We start from the raw sequence: 15,431 nt of genomic DNA on the forward strand, positions 1-15,431 counted from the left end.
TAGGAAAATACTTTTTTATCAAAACAAAGAAAAACGCAGGCTTTTGTATTTTTTGATATATACTTTTAATTAAATGTTCAGTTCGTATCCCTATTTTCTATGGGTGTTTGTATTCTGTGGTATTAAGAAGATTGTATCTTTTGTTTTACTTGCCGTAAGCAATTGTTCGCTGACAGAGTTTTTATTTGAAAATTCGAATTCTTTGTTAAGTAAAACTTATTTATTTTGTTCTTATTTTGTTGTGTAGTATAGTGTAATTCGAATGTGACTTCAAATGTATCATAATGATCATAATTATGATCGGGGCCTCTTCTATCCGTAAGTATTTACAGCAACCAATTCGTTTTCGATCGTTGTAAATACCAACCGTTTTTATCTCGGGGCCGCTTTCGATTCGGGGGGCCCCACATGATCGCTTAGTCCGCTTATAGCAAGTTTCTGATGGTCAAACTTTACTTGTGATTCGTACTTCCAATTTCCTTGATTTAGTTATTGGTTATTGTACTGTACTGGTGTATGGTTCCGTGTATGGTATGGTTGTTTTGTTTTTGCGAACTCTATGCCGTTCAGGCAACGTAGACCATCTGCAAGGCAATGAAGGCCTAAAAACGTCTGGTATGTGCGATACTCGAGATGGCCAGATCCCAAAATACGTATTGGCGTAACTTGAGTTTGATAAATTACTTGATGTTGATAGAAATAGACATTTGCAAAATTTTGAAGGTTTTTTTTAAATTTCCTGAAGGACGGCCTAGCCGTTTTGCTTTTAAGGATTTGTTGAACGGCAATCCATAGATGAGTTGTCCTCGTAATTGATAACGCTCTATATTTATCTACACAGATACTTAAAGTGCTTATCAGGCACTACAACCACGATCTTGGAATGATCCCTAATGATCTACTGAACTGGTCACAACGCGCAACGCTCCTGAACGCTTCTCTCTGTTACCACTGTCAATCCATTGTCTTGTACTAGACATCGATAATTCAAAATTCTAGTAAGGAGTGACTATCTAACTACTTGGTATCAGCGAGTCTAGTAACCCATTCGATGGCCAACGTGACCTTAGAGGATCGTTAAGCCAGGAAGAAGACCAATGCACGCTAGTGGACAAGCCAAAAAATACATTAGATAAAGATTTAGATTTAACTGGGAGGTAATGCCCCGTTAATCTAATTTATACACATAGTCATCACATGCGGTGTTGACAATACGGCGCAAGCCGTCACACTTAAAAAAAATTTAGATATGGACTCGTCTTTACTCATCGCTGTCTTCATCCTTAATTGTCTTTGCCATTGTAGTACATTATGTTGTTTTACACTGAGCACGATCATTATAGATCAGTTACTGCCTACCTGGGAATGTTTCGTACTTTTATACCTTAATATTTTTTGTACGGATATCGTACACAATTGAAATTTATGGAATGCCTAGAACAATTTATTGTTCACCTTTCTGTGCAAAAAAACTTGTTTTAAATTTTTCAATATTGTTTCGTTTATTTTGTTTTCAACTTTCAACCCTTTACATCTTCGATCGCTTACCTAGGTAGGCCATACACCATGTAAGGTATTCAACTTTTTTTTTGGAATTGTAAAGCTAATTTCTTTTAATTCACTCGCCGTATTTTCAAGAGGGGTGAGGCTATTTATTTTTTAATTTTATTATTTTTATCGCTTTCAAAGCTGAAACTCCCTATATCTACGATTAGCTAATTGATGGCTAACCAGAATTTTTCTTTGAAAATTGGCAATTGCTGTTAAACTTATTTATAGTACCTAAATCAGTTTCCTTTGTAAGGTCTTCGTTACATAGTAAAGTGAAGTGATATGTTACAATGTTACAATAAAGTAAGGTGTTTACAAGATTGGAAGTAAAATGCGTTGCGAAAATAAAAATAAAACGAAATTTTTCAAACTTTCAGCTAAATGCAATACGTTAGACCTTGAATAGTCTCACCCTTCCTAAAAACTTCATGTGAATACGATGAACAGACCAAAACATATTAGCTTTTCAACCCGGTAAAATGAAAACTACCATTCAAAATGTATGACCCACTCGGGTAGGTAGTTATAGAAATAAAGGTGTATTTTTGGTCATTGAAACGAAGGTTGAAATAATCGTCATCTTGGCTTAATGTCTTAAGAAAGATGTTGTTTTAGGGCATTCAATGGTTTATTCCACTCATTCCTTCCACGTATGCGGATAGTAAGTGCTGAATAATAAAAAGGTTTAATTTTCCTTCCCTTATCCTAATGTTGGTCATCGTCCATATACACACACGTTATACGTCATTCCTTTTCAATGCGCCACAAATCCACTGCCAAATCCACGCTCGACCGTTTGTGAAATTTGTACGTCTGTGCTAAATTGTATCGTAATTCCGCGATTAGGTTGGATCGAACCTTCCATTCCCGTGCCTTCTTTTGGATGTGCTCTCTGTACCGGTGGTGAGAAAAAAATCGATGAAAATAGATAGTTGGCAACATAGCTGTCAACATAATGCCAACGACATTATGTTGCTTCCCGCAACAGAATCGTACCTTGTGGCCGATTTATGCATGGCGTAAACAGCACCGCGGGACAGCGTAATGGCAACCTTCAGAAAGGCAACATCGATACCACTATTTTGCTTCGTACCGAACGGTGGGTTGAGCAGTACCGTATCGAACAATGGTTTCTCATGCCAAAGTACGGGCAGCTGTAATACATTCGCCTGCAAACATTCGACGTTTTGCAGATCGAACTCATCGTAGTTGTTCCGAAAATCCTTGAATTGATAAAAGATACAAGCGCGATTAGCTTCTTTTTGGTTTCAATGTTGAGGTCTATCATCTTGCAATGCAAGTTTCCTTACCTCAGCAGCATTCGGATCGATCTCCACCCCAAGAACATAGTCCGCACCGAGCAGGGCAGAACCGATGCTCAGCATACCCGGACCGCATCCTAAATCCAGCACCATCCGGCCTTCCAAATCCGCATACTGCGTTTGAATCGCGTACAGAGCCTGGCTCGCGATATGCGACGGTGTCTGGTACTGTTCGAGACGAACATTCGGTGCCGAGAAGTCGTCAACGGTTTGTAGAAATTGTTCGAGCTTTTTTAGCTTAATGCATGCCATTTTTTGATGACGCAAGTCTCAGATCTGTTCCACAATTTCGACAAAGTTTGTAGCGTTTTTAGCAAGGGAACGATGGGGTTTTTTTTTTTAATGCGGTGTGTTTGTGAGGGTGTGTGTTTGGAAATTGTGTTGTATGGGAACCTATTCTTTACACTCAAAATTTTGGCGTACTAGCGTAATGGATCGACGGATTGTCGTACCGTGGCAGTACAGGTAGAATGTTATTGCCAAACAGTGAGTCCTGCGGTACGAAAAAACCAAACGATTGATTGATTGCCTGACTCCAGACGCCCTTCGAGATGTTCTGGTTGATATCGTTCGCCTGTCCGGCAGTGGTTGTGTACTGGAAATTTTTTTTAACACACAGATTTAGCTTGAGAACTTGAAATTCTACGTGAACGATGTTTGAAAGCGTCCTGTACCTTTGGCAGCTGAAACAATGGTGAAGGTGTGTATAGGCTGCCGAAACCGAGAGACGTATTGCACAGGTTGCCAAAGCCTGGTGAATGCGAATTCACTCCTTTTTGCAGAAGCTGCTTTTTCATCTGGATGTCTTCCAGTATCTTTTTCGTCACGTCTGTAAAATAAAGCCGACATAAACACCGCGACCATGGTGAATTTTTACCTTGCATTACATCAAGCCAAACGAACCCTATTCGTCCTTACCTTGGTTAGTAGATGACGGAAAAGCCATTAAAATTATTTCATGCACCGGGTGGGAAAATCAACTCAGCTCTTTCATTAGCATGGGCAAAACAGTCATCTACAACTAGGTTAGGGTTTGCGATGAGGAAAGTAATTATGTCTGCATACCACAATGTGACGGTACGATATATATATATATATTTATATAGCGTTCGTTTGACACTCACCAAACTGCTGCTGTCAAGCAACAAATCTATCCCTATTTCCCCCGGCGACCATTCTAGCCTGCTAGAATTCTAGGTTTGCTATCAAGTTGAGCATTTGATAAATTTTTTACGAACGACTTGATGAGTTCACTGTGAGAATTGTTTCACACTCCCAACATAATAAATATGCTTTGCTTTTCCTTCATGGCAGATTCTGCACCCAACTGATAATTTCGCCAATTGTGCATCATATTTGAAGTAATCTTGTACGTAATATTAAGAATTAGTTCATTAAGACGGATCAGTTAATTATCCGTGTTTCGAATGAAATGTTTAACAATACTTTTTTGGGTGTAAGGAAATTGCTTAGTTGGGTACGGGAAAAGCGTTTACAATTTAGGGTTTTATTAAAGTGATGGTAATTGGTAAACGATAGAATTGTGCTTGTGTGAAATACGAACTTCATTAAAATACTTATCCATCTTTTGCCAGCATTTCTCAAAAGTTCTTTATTTTAAATTTTAGCCAAAAAATCGTGCAAATATAACGAGTAGATCAAAACTTATTAGCTTTCTGATTCGGGAAAATGCAAAATCCCACACAAAATGTATGACCTACCCGGGTAGGTGGTTTTAGAAGTAAGAATGTTTTTGGGGATTATGAAACGAAGATTATGTAAAATAGTAAAATTAAAGACAAATACTTTCTTATCCCACGTACACTCGAAGACACAGTGTCGAAGCAAACAAAGTCAGAAAATTGCGTACCAAATGTAAATAAACATCCGTCGACCGGACCTCGATCTGACAGATGAGAAATGTCAAAGACCTTGCTTGCATCCACCGAACCGCCGCCACTTGCTCCTACCGTTTGCACCGTGCTCTTGTCTGTCTTATTTTTTCCGGTGTGTGCGCTTCGTTGACAATGTAATAAGTTTCGTAGGGGGAAAAACATTGCACCGAAAATCGAGGAGCATGTACGAAAAGTTGCTTGCGCTGTGTGTATGTTGATCGATTGTAGTGTTTCGTAGCTCTTGTTCCCTGCCCGGTGTGTGGTGTGTGCACGGCAGCACAGGAAACTATTTACTAACGGTACGGAAAATCCCGGTTGCTTCTACTGCGGCCTGCGGCATAAATCATGGCCAACTGTCTGCGGAACGTTACGCGGAAGGGTCGCTCGTTGGTGGGTGGAATATTTTCACCCCGTTCGTTCGGTCCCGGTGCAAACGGGTGCGATCTGCATCGGGCCTGTGTAGCCGCTGCAACTACCATTGCTGGAAATGTAAGCTATCCAAAACAATCCTACCAAAATTCGTATTAAAATGCATTTATCGAGCAAAGCGCATCGTATATTGCATAATATGGTGTTGGTGTTCGTGTTGTTAAACATTTTTTCTCTCACAAATATCATCCTCAAATGCGCTTCCGCCGCATGTTAGAATCGATGCAAACCACCAGCTGGTGCAGTCACACCTGCATTTGCAATCGATGCATTTGAAATGGACCGTAGCCGGAAGACGTTCTACGAACGAAATGCTCAATATAGTGATCGGTGCGAGCAGATCGAGGTCCGATATTGCACCGAGTCATCCGGCACTACAGCTGCAGTAAGATCAGAAGATACTGTGGATGTTGCATCATGCCGGTGATTAACATTCTTCTAACTTTCTCCCTTGTAGGGCAGTCAACCTAAAGACAACCAACCTTCCGAAGAACAGCTGCACCGAGTATACCACGTGCTGTCGCAAACCTTGCCGAAACTATTCGTGCAACCACTCGACTACTCTATATACAGTCCGAACTTAATATTCGAGAACAACATTCGTGGTACAAGGACAGAGTACGATTCACCTTACCGATGCGAAAGAAAGAAAAAAAAAACATCATTAACATTTTCTACGCTTTTTGTTCTTATGTCCTTTGCTTCCAGAGGGCTATACCATTACGTAAAGCAAATTGCACTATTACGCACCGTGGGTCACTTAAAGTTTGCATACGTTACCTTCGAAATACTTAAAATCACCAAACATCCCGAGGATAATACCGTGAAGGTCCGATGGCGCATCAGAGGCATTAGTGCCCTTAAGGTGATGTTACAGTTTTGGAAGTATAAGCTATGGAAGCTGAAGGAAATATTCGACGATCAGGAAGCGTAAGTATTACCAACAAAAAATGTATATGTGTATATGCCAGTAGCACAAAAAGGTATTATTAGAACCACTTTCAACTAATCGGTTTAGTTTAAAGTTTAATGAAAGTTAAGTAAATTAATGTTAATCCCAGTTTCTTACAGAATATCCTACCATTTTTTGACATTTTTCTATGTTATTTTGCCAAATGTCCAAATATTTTTCTGCTCGTTTTTCTGGCAAGTGACTATATATGTTTGTTCTTGCCCCGAGGTTTGTTTTGCCGTGTGCCCTAATATTTTTCATAATAGTAATAATATTTGAATAAAAAAACAAAACTTCACCAGCATTTTTTTCGATTCGATTCGTTGAAAAGAAATGTTCACGGATTAAAATTTTAACACCGATGGGATTGTGCTACTTAAAACAAGACAATACATCGTTGTCCAATTGAAATCATGCTAAAATAATGTAAAACATTAATCAACATTATTTTATTTTACTTATATAGATGATGTTGATGTAACAATACATCCACAGTAAAATTATGTGATTTTTTTTATACAGCCTGGTCAATTTGTATAATCAAACAAGTTATATCTACAACTTTACAGAGTTCCTCAGAGTGCTCATAAACATTTGTAGAAATATTTACTCTTAGTTCTAGCTAAACTAAATAAAATAATAAGTTTCCAGCCAAAACTAAATAAATAATTAGTAGGAGAAAACAAAAATAAAAGTTCATTCGTTAAAAATCCTCGGGACGAGAACAAACATAGATGGGAACGTGTAAAACAATCTCCGATACACTGTATTTATGGCCTAAGCCTTTATGGGGATTCACAAATCTGCTTTAGTTAAAGGATAAGTGTGTCAATTATGGACGAGTTGGTACAAGGTTTTCATCGAAAACGGTGACGAAACTGCTGATTTAAGATTCACAAACAAGGGCTTTTCAGACAGTCATACATTTTAGCAACAAATTTAAAAAAATCTAAGTACAAATATAAAAGGTTTAGAAGCTTTCAACTTCTTCAATTTCAATTTTTAAGTTTGAACATTTTTTACAAAAGTTATAGCTATTTTCCTATTAATCTGCGATGTACCAATTATTGTGCTTTGTGTGCCGAATGCTGCGCTGCTGGTGTTGTACTCCTTGTGTTGCACAACAATTGTTGTTAGAACAATGTTAGAATCGTTCACACGCATAAAAATGATCATTGACAAAAAGCTGAACGTATTAATTTTGTTTTAACAATGTTCAATAGTACCATGCTTAAAAATAATATGTAGTATTAAAAACTAAATGTTTCAAACGTTAAATGTTTGCTCATTTCCATTCAAAAATACATCTTCCGTGTTACAGGAGTTTGTGATGAATTATAATTTTTAAATTTTTAAGTGACGAATTGGCCATATTGCTTAAATTTAAATTTAATTATTAAAATATTCTGCCAAAACTTTGATATTAGAGTTAAATAGTGTAGTATTGAAAAATAAATATTTACGTTGACCATTTTTGTGCATCAAATCTTCATAAATATCCAACGTTAATTGAAAGCACTAGAATAGCGCATCAATTGGTACATGCCAATAATGTTTATTTATTATTGAGTATGACGGCACGCCGGCGTATTGTCCCATGCCAATTATCTTGCGAGAAATGTTGTGCTAGTTATAAAACAGTTTTTTTTAAATTATTGAATAGTCAGTTGAAATCAACAACAGAAACTAAATAATGGGTGGATTTTGAGCTCATCGATATGGATTGCTTGATTGTTGACTTTGTGGATAATTACTATGGTTTTTCGTTTAAATTACTTGCAAAAATTATAAAATTTGTGGGAAAATAATGAAATACGATGAACAGGTGGGTAGATAAGTTTTAGTCCTACCCACGATAAAAGATTTTTTTGGCCAAATTCAGTTTTTTCCGCAGCTGATTTGCTTTCGAGAGCGAAGCAGTGCCTATAGCGATCAATTTTCGATCTTTTCGAATCCATTTAAAAAAAAGTTTGTCATAAGCTTAAAAAACCGCCTCGGCTTCAGCGATAGCGAGCGAAAACTCACAAAACTCACTTCCAGACTTGTGTGGACAGTGCGGACTAGAGAAATTCGCGTAACGCATATACTGCTTGCTGCATCTTTTACTCTTAAAAAAAAAATATTCAACTCCAATATTACGACCAAATGCCGTATGGTAAAAAAAATTTAATACTGAAAAATGAATCCCACATAGTAGTACTGTCACATTTTAAAACCCCGTGCATCTCCGAATCTCTGTGACTCGAGATTCGGAGATGCGTTATTTAGAAAATGGAAACTGACCCTTATTTGGAAACTAACTTATTTTAAGCGTACTATCAATAATGTTTTGACTTTTTTGACTTGATGTTGATTAATTTGAACCATGATGTTAACGTTAACGTTTATGAAACATATTTTACACATTGTATTAGATAATGCGGTAGTTACCAGTGTATATTGTAAGAGCTTTAAAAAAACTATAACATCTCATTTTTTCCAGCTGGTACGACGGCTTCTCGGTGCTATACGTTGGGTCTGACGGATTAGTGTCCAAGCATGTAGTTGATAAGGTGCGTCAGCATTTCCGCTGTTTCCAGAATCGTTAATGTATGTTTTTTTTGTTGTAATTTCTAATATGTGTTTTACTCCATCGTAGATTATGCCGGATGATGATACGGTAAAGGTCCCGCCGAAAACTATTGTTTCACCAAAATTGGCTTTAGTGGTTGGGCTAACTGCGGAAATCTATCCTGTTGTGAGTACGATGAATTAGGCGATCACTGCATGTACCGTAATAGCAAGGTTTCTTATTGTGAAACCACTATTTGCTACGAATTGTGCCGTTTTTGCTGTTTTTTTAATTATTATTATAATAGTGTTATAAGTTATAAAGCGACTGTAGTATGAGGATTTGTTTAGGGAAAAAATGAAATAAATGAAAACAGATAGAACAGAATTTGTGCCTTTGTTTTCACCTGGCTCCTGGCTACAAGAAAGAAATATAGAACGTTCTATAGTGCATTATTCGTTTCTATTTTTTTATGCATGTACATCAGCAGTCTTGTTATTCGGTTCTTATTATTATATTCAAAATTTTGTGAATTAAAGTTGAATGCTTTTTTCCAGTCAGCTAGGAGATCGATACAAAAACATTATTCAAGCATAGCTTTGGCAGCTGTTTAGATTGCAGTTTGTATGCAGCAGGTACATAAATCGTACAGCATGGTAATAAATATCTTGTAAGTTGTTCAGCATATGTAGAGTTAATTTCCGAGTAGTATAGCATTCGAAAATAAAATAAAGTGAACATTTGAAAGTTGTTTCCTCCGTATTATTGAATTTTTTTTTTTGAAACCCTTAATTTTTCACGCGTTTTGTATTGCCCAGGGATGGAATTCTGTAAGCTGCATATGATATTTACCCACGAATATTTCCTAGGTCGGCAATATTTTGGTGTTAAAAAAATCTTCATATTTGCATTGGGTTTACTATGCAACGATACGATCGAAACCTACTATGATGAGTAGCTTTTTCTGATTCTTCCTGTTCTCTAAGCTGAAATGCTTATTTTGAATACTCCCGATACAAGCTGAGTTCTAAATGCATTATGAGTAAAATTTTATTCTAGAACAACAAGTTGTGCCCTGCCTTATCAATAAGATTATTAAATTTACTCAACACAAGCGGTGTTGACAATACGGCACTGGACCGTCATAATTAATTATAAATAAAAATAAATAAATAACAAGTTTTGCCCATCTCCTAAAGGTAATAAATATCAGGGAATTCAAAAATGGTCAAAACATGTTGGAATTTAGTGCCAAAGTATGAAGTACGTAGAAGGAGCACAAAATAATATTATTTATTTAAATTCTCCAATTCTTATACAAATTCTAAGAAGCAAGCAAGCAGAATTCAGAAAATTCTAAGAAGAAAGCAAGAATTGCGCTACTAGAAAAATATACTGTGTTAACAGAACATAATGAGAGAATTGTAAAAGAAATCTATGTTGCAATAATAAAATATTAAATCTTTACAACATAAATAAAATTAAATTCATATTATTAACCCTATTTTATGCATCCGGCTACCCGTACAGCCAAACCGATTTTAATTGCTTTTTTCTCCGGTTCTAGGAATCCTTTTGACTTGATTTTTTTTTTGTTTGAGCAAATTACAACATTCTTTATATATAAATTTTCTAAAATTTTCCTGAATTCTTTAAATCTGTTTTTCAGATTTTTTTTCCACGAAAAATTCAGAACATATTGGTCATAACCGTTGAATAAAAAATAAACATATTTCATTCGTAAGGAACGGTCTGATCGGTTTTCTAAACATACGTACTATGTTATGTTATTATTTTCCAACATAATCTATAATTTAGTTTTTATCGGTAAAAATGTTCGACAAACATTTCCTAAGCCGTTTTTCTCCATTGAACAACCACAAAGTTCCGTAAAGTACCATGTGCTGCTTAAGAAGCCTCACAGTTCCATGAAGTACCATGCTTCGTTTATAAACAAGCCTCATAGTTCCATTGAGTTCCAGGTGCAAGTAGAAAAGCTTCAAAGTTCCATCGGGTTCCACGCTCTTTTTAACAAGCTTCAAAGTTCAACCGTAGTTCGATTTTTCCTTAAGCAGCCTACAAACAGCTAGAGGGTTCAATTTATTTGTTTTTGGCTATTTGGGCAGATAGGCAAAGACGGCCAGTCTGCAAGACATCTATCAGGAAATATTTTAAATATGTTTATATATTTTTTTAATTGATACCCCTTACGTCTACGACCTACCGGTGTAGGTCATAAATTTTGTATTGAAATTAGCATTTTTTTTTAATGTACAGGTTGTATCTTTTGATCTACTCGTCGTATTCACTTGAAAATTTCAAGAAAGTTTTCTAGTGAACTACATTTGATTGCGAATTTTTCAATTCTGCTGCTAAATCGTTTTTTTTGTAATGGGAGCCTGGTTTTAGAATAGATTCGATGCACGATATACTGCATACTGATATGAGCAACCATATATTTTGCCAGTCTTGACCTACATGTGTTGAAGCAATTGATTTAATTGTTCATTACGGAGTAATAAGCCATTCATTTGAATTACATCGAGCTATTTAAATAATCATGTGACACTAAATAATATACATTTTAATTGACTATAAATAATAGTTCGCTGTTTTTTCTTGTCGTCAAAAAGTAAAATTAGTTTGAAGATGTACTTTAACCGAATTATTTGCTTTTTACCTTGAGATTCGCCTAACTAGAGGTTTTGTAAAATGGAAAATGCAAAATCCTTTACACTTTGTATGTTTGACGTTTGGTAACCACGTGACGTTTGATTAGTTAGAAAAAAACTACCTACGTCTTTCTTGAAATTTTATAACTAATATGACTAATACTAATATGAATAGCAGATCAAAAGTCATTTGCATTTACCCGTGAAAATGAAAACTCCCGGGCAAGCAGTCGTAGAACAACGTGTGTTTTTTTGGTCGTAGACAGTACGGTTAAAATACTCATTACAGTTCGCGGCACTCTCCAGACATTTATTGGGACAAACGGGCTGTCAAGACAGATATCTTTCTTGTTAGACAGTTATCGGGATGGGTTGTCTATTAAAACAGCATTTGGCTGGTGGGGAGCCCAGTAATAACTGACAGCTGGTCGTTTAACTGTCAGAATCATGTACGGGGTAATGTTTTGGGTGTCCGTCAGTTCGTTCTATTTCGTTACGTTCCTCTCTCTCTCTCATTACACATTTGCAAGAGTCAGCTTGCATAACCTTGAATCCACATATTTCTCCTCTTTTGTATCGCTAGATTTTCCTGAACCATCTCACACATCTATACACTCACCCACACGCACAAATGTGCCATCATTTCGCACGTCCTGAATAAATTTGTTTCGGTGGCAGGCATTTCGATTGTTTTGTTTTCCGTCCCTGTTTGCGTTTAGTTTTCGGCTTTTCACGTGCTCCCGTGGCCTTCTTAGGGTAGAATTTAGTAAATCGCGCGTGTGTGTGAAATGAAGGTACACGAAAAAAGCTCAAGATATTACCGTGCGTGAATTAATAGCTGTAAATGGTAAGTGGGATCGATTCGTTAGAATCACACAACAACCGAATATAACCAGGACTCGATGTGCCCTAAAGGTACAGACAAGGACGAAAGCGAAAAGCGTGTGTGTTGGATGCTTTCCGTGTCGTTTTGTCTGACACGCCAGACGCCGTCCAATTCGGTCGCAGTGTGTAATTGTTTGTGTACCGTGTATTTTTATCGTGGGCCGAATTCGTGAGCCTTCTGCATTGCTGGTGGTTCATGCAGTGTTGAGGGGGAGCGAAACACATGAGCCGCTCGCTATCATTAAAAAGCAATCGACACGGCAAATAGGTGAAAACCCCTGTAGTTTCGCTTAGTGTGCGCGCACTCGATAGACCGCAAAAGGTAATGTTGTTCCGTGTGAAGCAATATTTTCGCTAAGCCATCGGATCGGCACGGTTGTGTGTCGGATGACGCACACAGCAAACAACACCAGCCCCGGAAGAATATTGTTGGACACGATCGTTGACGGAACTGGAATCGCCGTACGCGGTAAGCAAATGGTGTGGTGTAATGTGAACCGTTGACCAAGATCCGGTGAGGGTGGGGCGGAGGAGGGGGGGGGGGGTTGTAGGTCGGTGGGAGCAGAGGAGTGTTATTTTTTCGGTGCAATTTATGCCCTACGGGATCTTTATTCTTTGGCCTGCGCTAGCAACTCGGCAAAACACAACCGAACCACCTTGCGTATGTGTGAGTGCGCTTGTATCCAATGACAACGTAGCAGTAGCTGCTTCAGGCAAGAGCTTAGAGTATAATAAGTTTTCGTAATGGTGTTCATCAAATAACCGTGGAGCTTAAGTGTCGTTTAATAACGTTGGTTGTATCTGTCGGTAAACAACGTATACGATCTACCGTGGCTACTTACGTGCTTCCCGGAACAACCACGTAAAGTGTTCAACTTCTGTTCTATTTGCATATAGGTGTACATGCGAATATTGCGCTGTGCCTGTGTGTGTGGGTGTGTGTATGCGCGCATTTGTTGCGAGCACTGACAGTTTTTGACAGTAGCAAAAACATCACCGAATATGTATTAAAAACCGAACATACATTAGCAAGTGAAGAGTTGCTGCGAGGGATGAGAGCGCGAAAAGTCGAAGTAAGTGAATCGTGCGAAAGATAAACTAGAAGAAAAAACAAAATCGTGAGTAATCGATTCGCGCAACAATTTTCGGTGCCCAGTTCGTGTGCGTGTGTCTATTATTTTTCGGTATCTTGCCCTAAACACCCACGTTCGATGGTTGTCTGCTTGTGTGTGTGTTTGTGTTCGCGGGATCTGATTCGGTGCAACAGCAACTGTGTATAAAGTGATCATTTTTGGTTCTTCGAGCGCGTCTCGAAAATTGAATATTATTTAAGGATTGGTTGATTTTCTCATTTGAGTTTTCTTCTTCTTTTGCGTAGTGAACTAGCTCGAAGTGTGCTGCAAAGGGGTAGACGATCGCCATCTAGAAAGGAGGAGAAGGGACACGTCGTCGAGCACAAGAACGAGTCGTCATATAACAATAGTTGAAACAATACACACACAAACATACTCACACAGTAAGAACACTCCGTTTAGCAGCAGCTGGAAGGTTGTAAGGTTGTTTTGGGGTTGGTTATACGACCGTGCTCAATCACAGCCTTCCTTCCCTCCCATTCCATTACGAACGGCGACCTTCACGTGTGTGTGCCCGATGCGTATTGCTGTACACCCTGAGCTGCACTTGCACTTGTTCGTATTCATCACGATCGGCGCCACCACCACCACTACACTGTGATCGGTTCCTGTCCCTCATGGATAGAATCTCTAATGCTACATCATAATAGCTGGCATATAGCGACATGTGAGTAGACGACACACGACGGCGTACAGCAATTAAAAGGCTGGCCGGAAAAATGAGCAGTACTTCTGCAAGGGTGCTGTGATCACGGGATCGTCCCATGGTTCATTAGCTAGCAAATGCTGGTGGTGGTTAGCTAACGGTTAAGATTGTTAAGAAAGGTGTGAAGTTCACGTATGTTACCTTGCCTGTGTGAGGCATGCGAAAAAGATCTCCTAGAAACCATTTTTTAAACGATAATTACAGGGTTTCTATCCAAATCACAATTTTAGCCATTCATCTCAACACGTTCCATTTCATTGTCAACATTCTATAGGACTTACTTACTAATGCAGTCATATTCTCAACGTTTTTGCATTCAATGTAAACATTGGTTGCTTCGATGTAATAACTGTCAAATGCTGGCTGGAACATTTAACAGTGAAATCTCTCTACACTGTTACCTGCTACTATGATGGAAATTTTCTTTAAAGTCCATATTAGATTGTGGTAGATGGTAGAAATTGGCACGTCCCAGCATGTTCAACAGAAGTTATCTCGGATCGGAAAAATTAATTGGTCCAGCCCCAAAGTAGTTTTGTATCAAGAACGAGAATTCGGCTTTCGATTTTTAAAATCGAAGCTAAATATAAAAAAAGTGATTATTTTTACACGGTAGCTATGTTGTGCATATGCATTATTGGATCCAGCTGTGTTGAACGCTATTATTTTTTTTTTATTCCTGGCATGATATTACACTTGCCTAGCGAAATTTTCTGTTAAAATAAAAGAAAAACTGAACAATTCCGCAGTTATTTTTTGTAATGTGCTATGGGTGTGAGATGAACATTTTTGACGGTCCCTTCATTTTAAATAAATTTCATATCTCGTTAAAATAGAAAACCTCCTAAGATGGCATTTTCTAAAATGCACATGAAATTTGCATAAGATTATTTTCTAAATCGCAATGTTCTGGTGTTGTTGTATAAAATTTCATCGATTGCATTGGCTTCACCGAGCAACGGGTCCATTTACAGCCTGCTATGATGTATAGAAGCTTTCGAGTAATGAAATTAATATTTTCTTTTCATGTTCACCATAATTGATCTCACCATAAATCAATTGCGAAAACAACCATAAACATCTTGTTTGACAGATTTTTGCCACTCAAAGCAAATCTGAATTGTGCATGCTGAATCCGGATTTTAATTTCGGCATTTTTCTGTCAAACCCGGTTTGAGATTTCGCTGGTCTAATAGCCGCTTAAGTCCCATAAAATGTTGACGAATAAATGGAACGTGTTGAGATTAAGGCTGGAGTCATTGCTCAGTCGTACGATTTTTGGTAGTACGATTATATCGAATTTTGTTTGCGGTTTGACAGATGAACATGACAGTT

The 15,431-nt window shown here is 37.8% G+C and overlaps 4 protein-coding genes across 5 annotated transcripts in view; 1 reads left to right on the forward strand and 3 right to left on the reverse strand.

Annotated features, from left to right (window-relative positions):
- LOC126561228 (microsomal glutathione S-transferase 1-like) overlaps positions 1-15,431 on the reverse strand; it is a 160,934-nt gene that overhangs the window by 117,373 nt on the left and 28,130 nt on the right. The window lies entirely within an intron of this gene.
- Positions 2,296-3,163, reverse strand: LOC126560594 (rRNA N6-adenosine-methyltransferase Mettl5-like). The gene is made up of 3 exons (XM_050216555.1): positions 2,862-3,163; positions 2,548-2,774; positions 2,296-2,443 (listed from the first exon to the last, which is right to left on the reverse strand). The coding sequence occupies exons 1-3, from the start codon at positions 3,123-3,125 to the stop codon at positions 2,296-2,298; spliced, it is 639 nt and encodes a 212-aa protein (XP_050072512.1). The 5' UTR covers positions 3,126-3,163.
- On the reverse strand, positions 3,264-3,856 carry LOC126561401 (SOSS complex subunit C homolog B-like). Its single transcript, XM_050217525.1, has 3 exons — positions 3,792-3,856; positions 3,548-3,702; positions 3,264-3,468 (listed from the first exon to the last, which is right to left on the reverse strand). Exons 1-3 carry the CDS (start codon positions 3,817-3,819, stop codon positions 3,280-3,282), a joined length of 372 nt encoding a protein of 123 aa, XP_050073482.1. The 5' UTR covers positions 3,820-3,856; the 3' UTR covers positions 3,264-3,279.
- Positions 5,114-8,904, forward strand: LOC126559614 (uncharacterized protein C6orf136 homolog). The gene is made up of 6 exons (XM_050215787.1): positions 5,114-5,257; positions 5,415-5,582; positions 5,655-5,815; positions 5,906-6,127; positions 8,632-8,701; positions 8,788-8,904. The coding sequence occupies exons 1-6, from the start codon at positions 5,114-5,116 to the stop codon at positions 8,902-8,904; spliced, it is 882 nt and encodes a 293-aa protein (XP_050071744.1).

The sequence above is a fragment of the Anopheles maculipalpis genome, chromosome X (assembly GCF_943734695.1).
Source record: "Anopheles maculipalpis chromosome X, idAnoMacuDA_375_x, whole genome shotgun sequence".
Taxonomy (NCBI): domain Eukaryota; kingdom Metazoa; phylum Arthropoda; class Insecta; order Diptera; family Culicidae; genus Anopheles; species Anopheles maculipalpis.

Bases quoted from the DNA above. Each gene is read 5' to 3' on its own strand.
- LOC126560594 (XM_050216555.1), bottom strand. From the start codon at position 3,125: ATGGCATGCATTAAGCTAAAAAAGCTCGAACAATTTCTACAAACCGTT. The intron at 2,775-2,861 runs GTAAGGAAACTT...TATCAATTCAAG, and splicing joins TCGATCCGAATGCTGCTGAG to GATTTTCGGAACAACTACGA. The intron at 2,444-2,547 runs GTACGATTCTGT...CCACCGGTACAG, and splicing joins ATGCATAAATCGGCCACAAG to AGAGCACATCCAAAAGAAGG.
- LOC126561401 (XM_050217525.1), bottom strand. From the start codon at position 3,819: ATGGCTTTTCCGTCATCTACTAACCAAG. The intron at 3,703-3,791 runs GTAAGGACGAAT...TTTATTTTACAG, and splicing joins TCCGTCATCTACTAACCAAG to ACGTGACGAAAAAGATACTG. The intron at 3,469-3,547 runs GTACAGGACGCT...AAAAATTTCCAG, and splicing joins CATTGTTTCAGCTGCCAAAG to TACACAACCACTGCCGGACA.
- LOC126559614 (XM_050215787.1), top strand. From the start codon at position 5,114: ATGGCCAACTGTCTGCGGAACGTTACGCGGAAGGGTCGCTCGTTGGTG. The intron at 5,258-5,414 runs GTAAGCTATCCA...GCCGCATGTTAG, and splicing joins CAACTACCATTGCTGGAAAT to AATCGATGCAAACCACCAGC. The intron at 8,702-8,787 runs GTGCGTCAGCAT...ACTCCATCGTAG, and splicing joins CCAAGCATGTAGTTGATAAG to ATTATGCCGGATGATGATAC.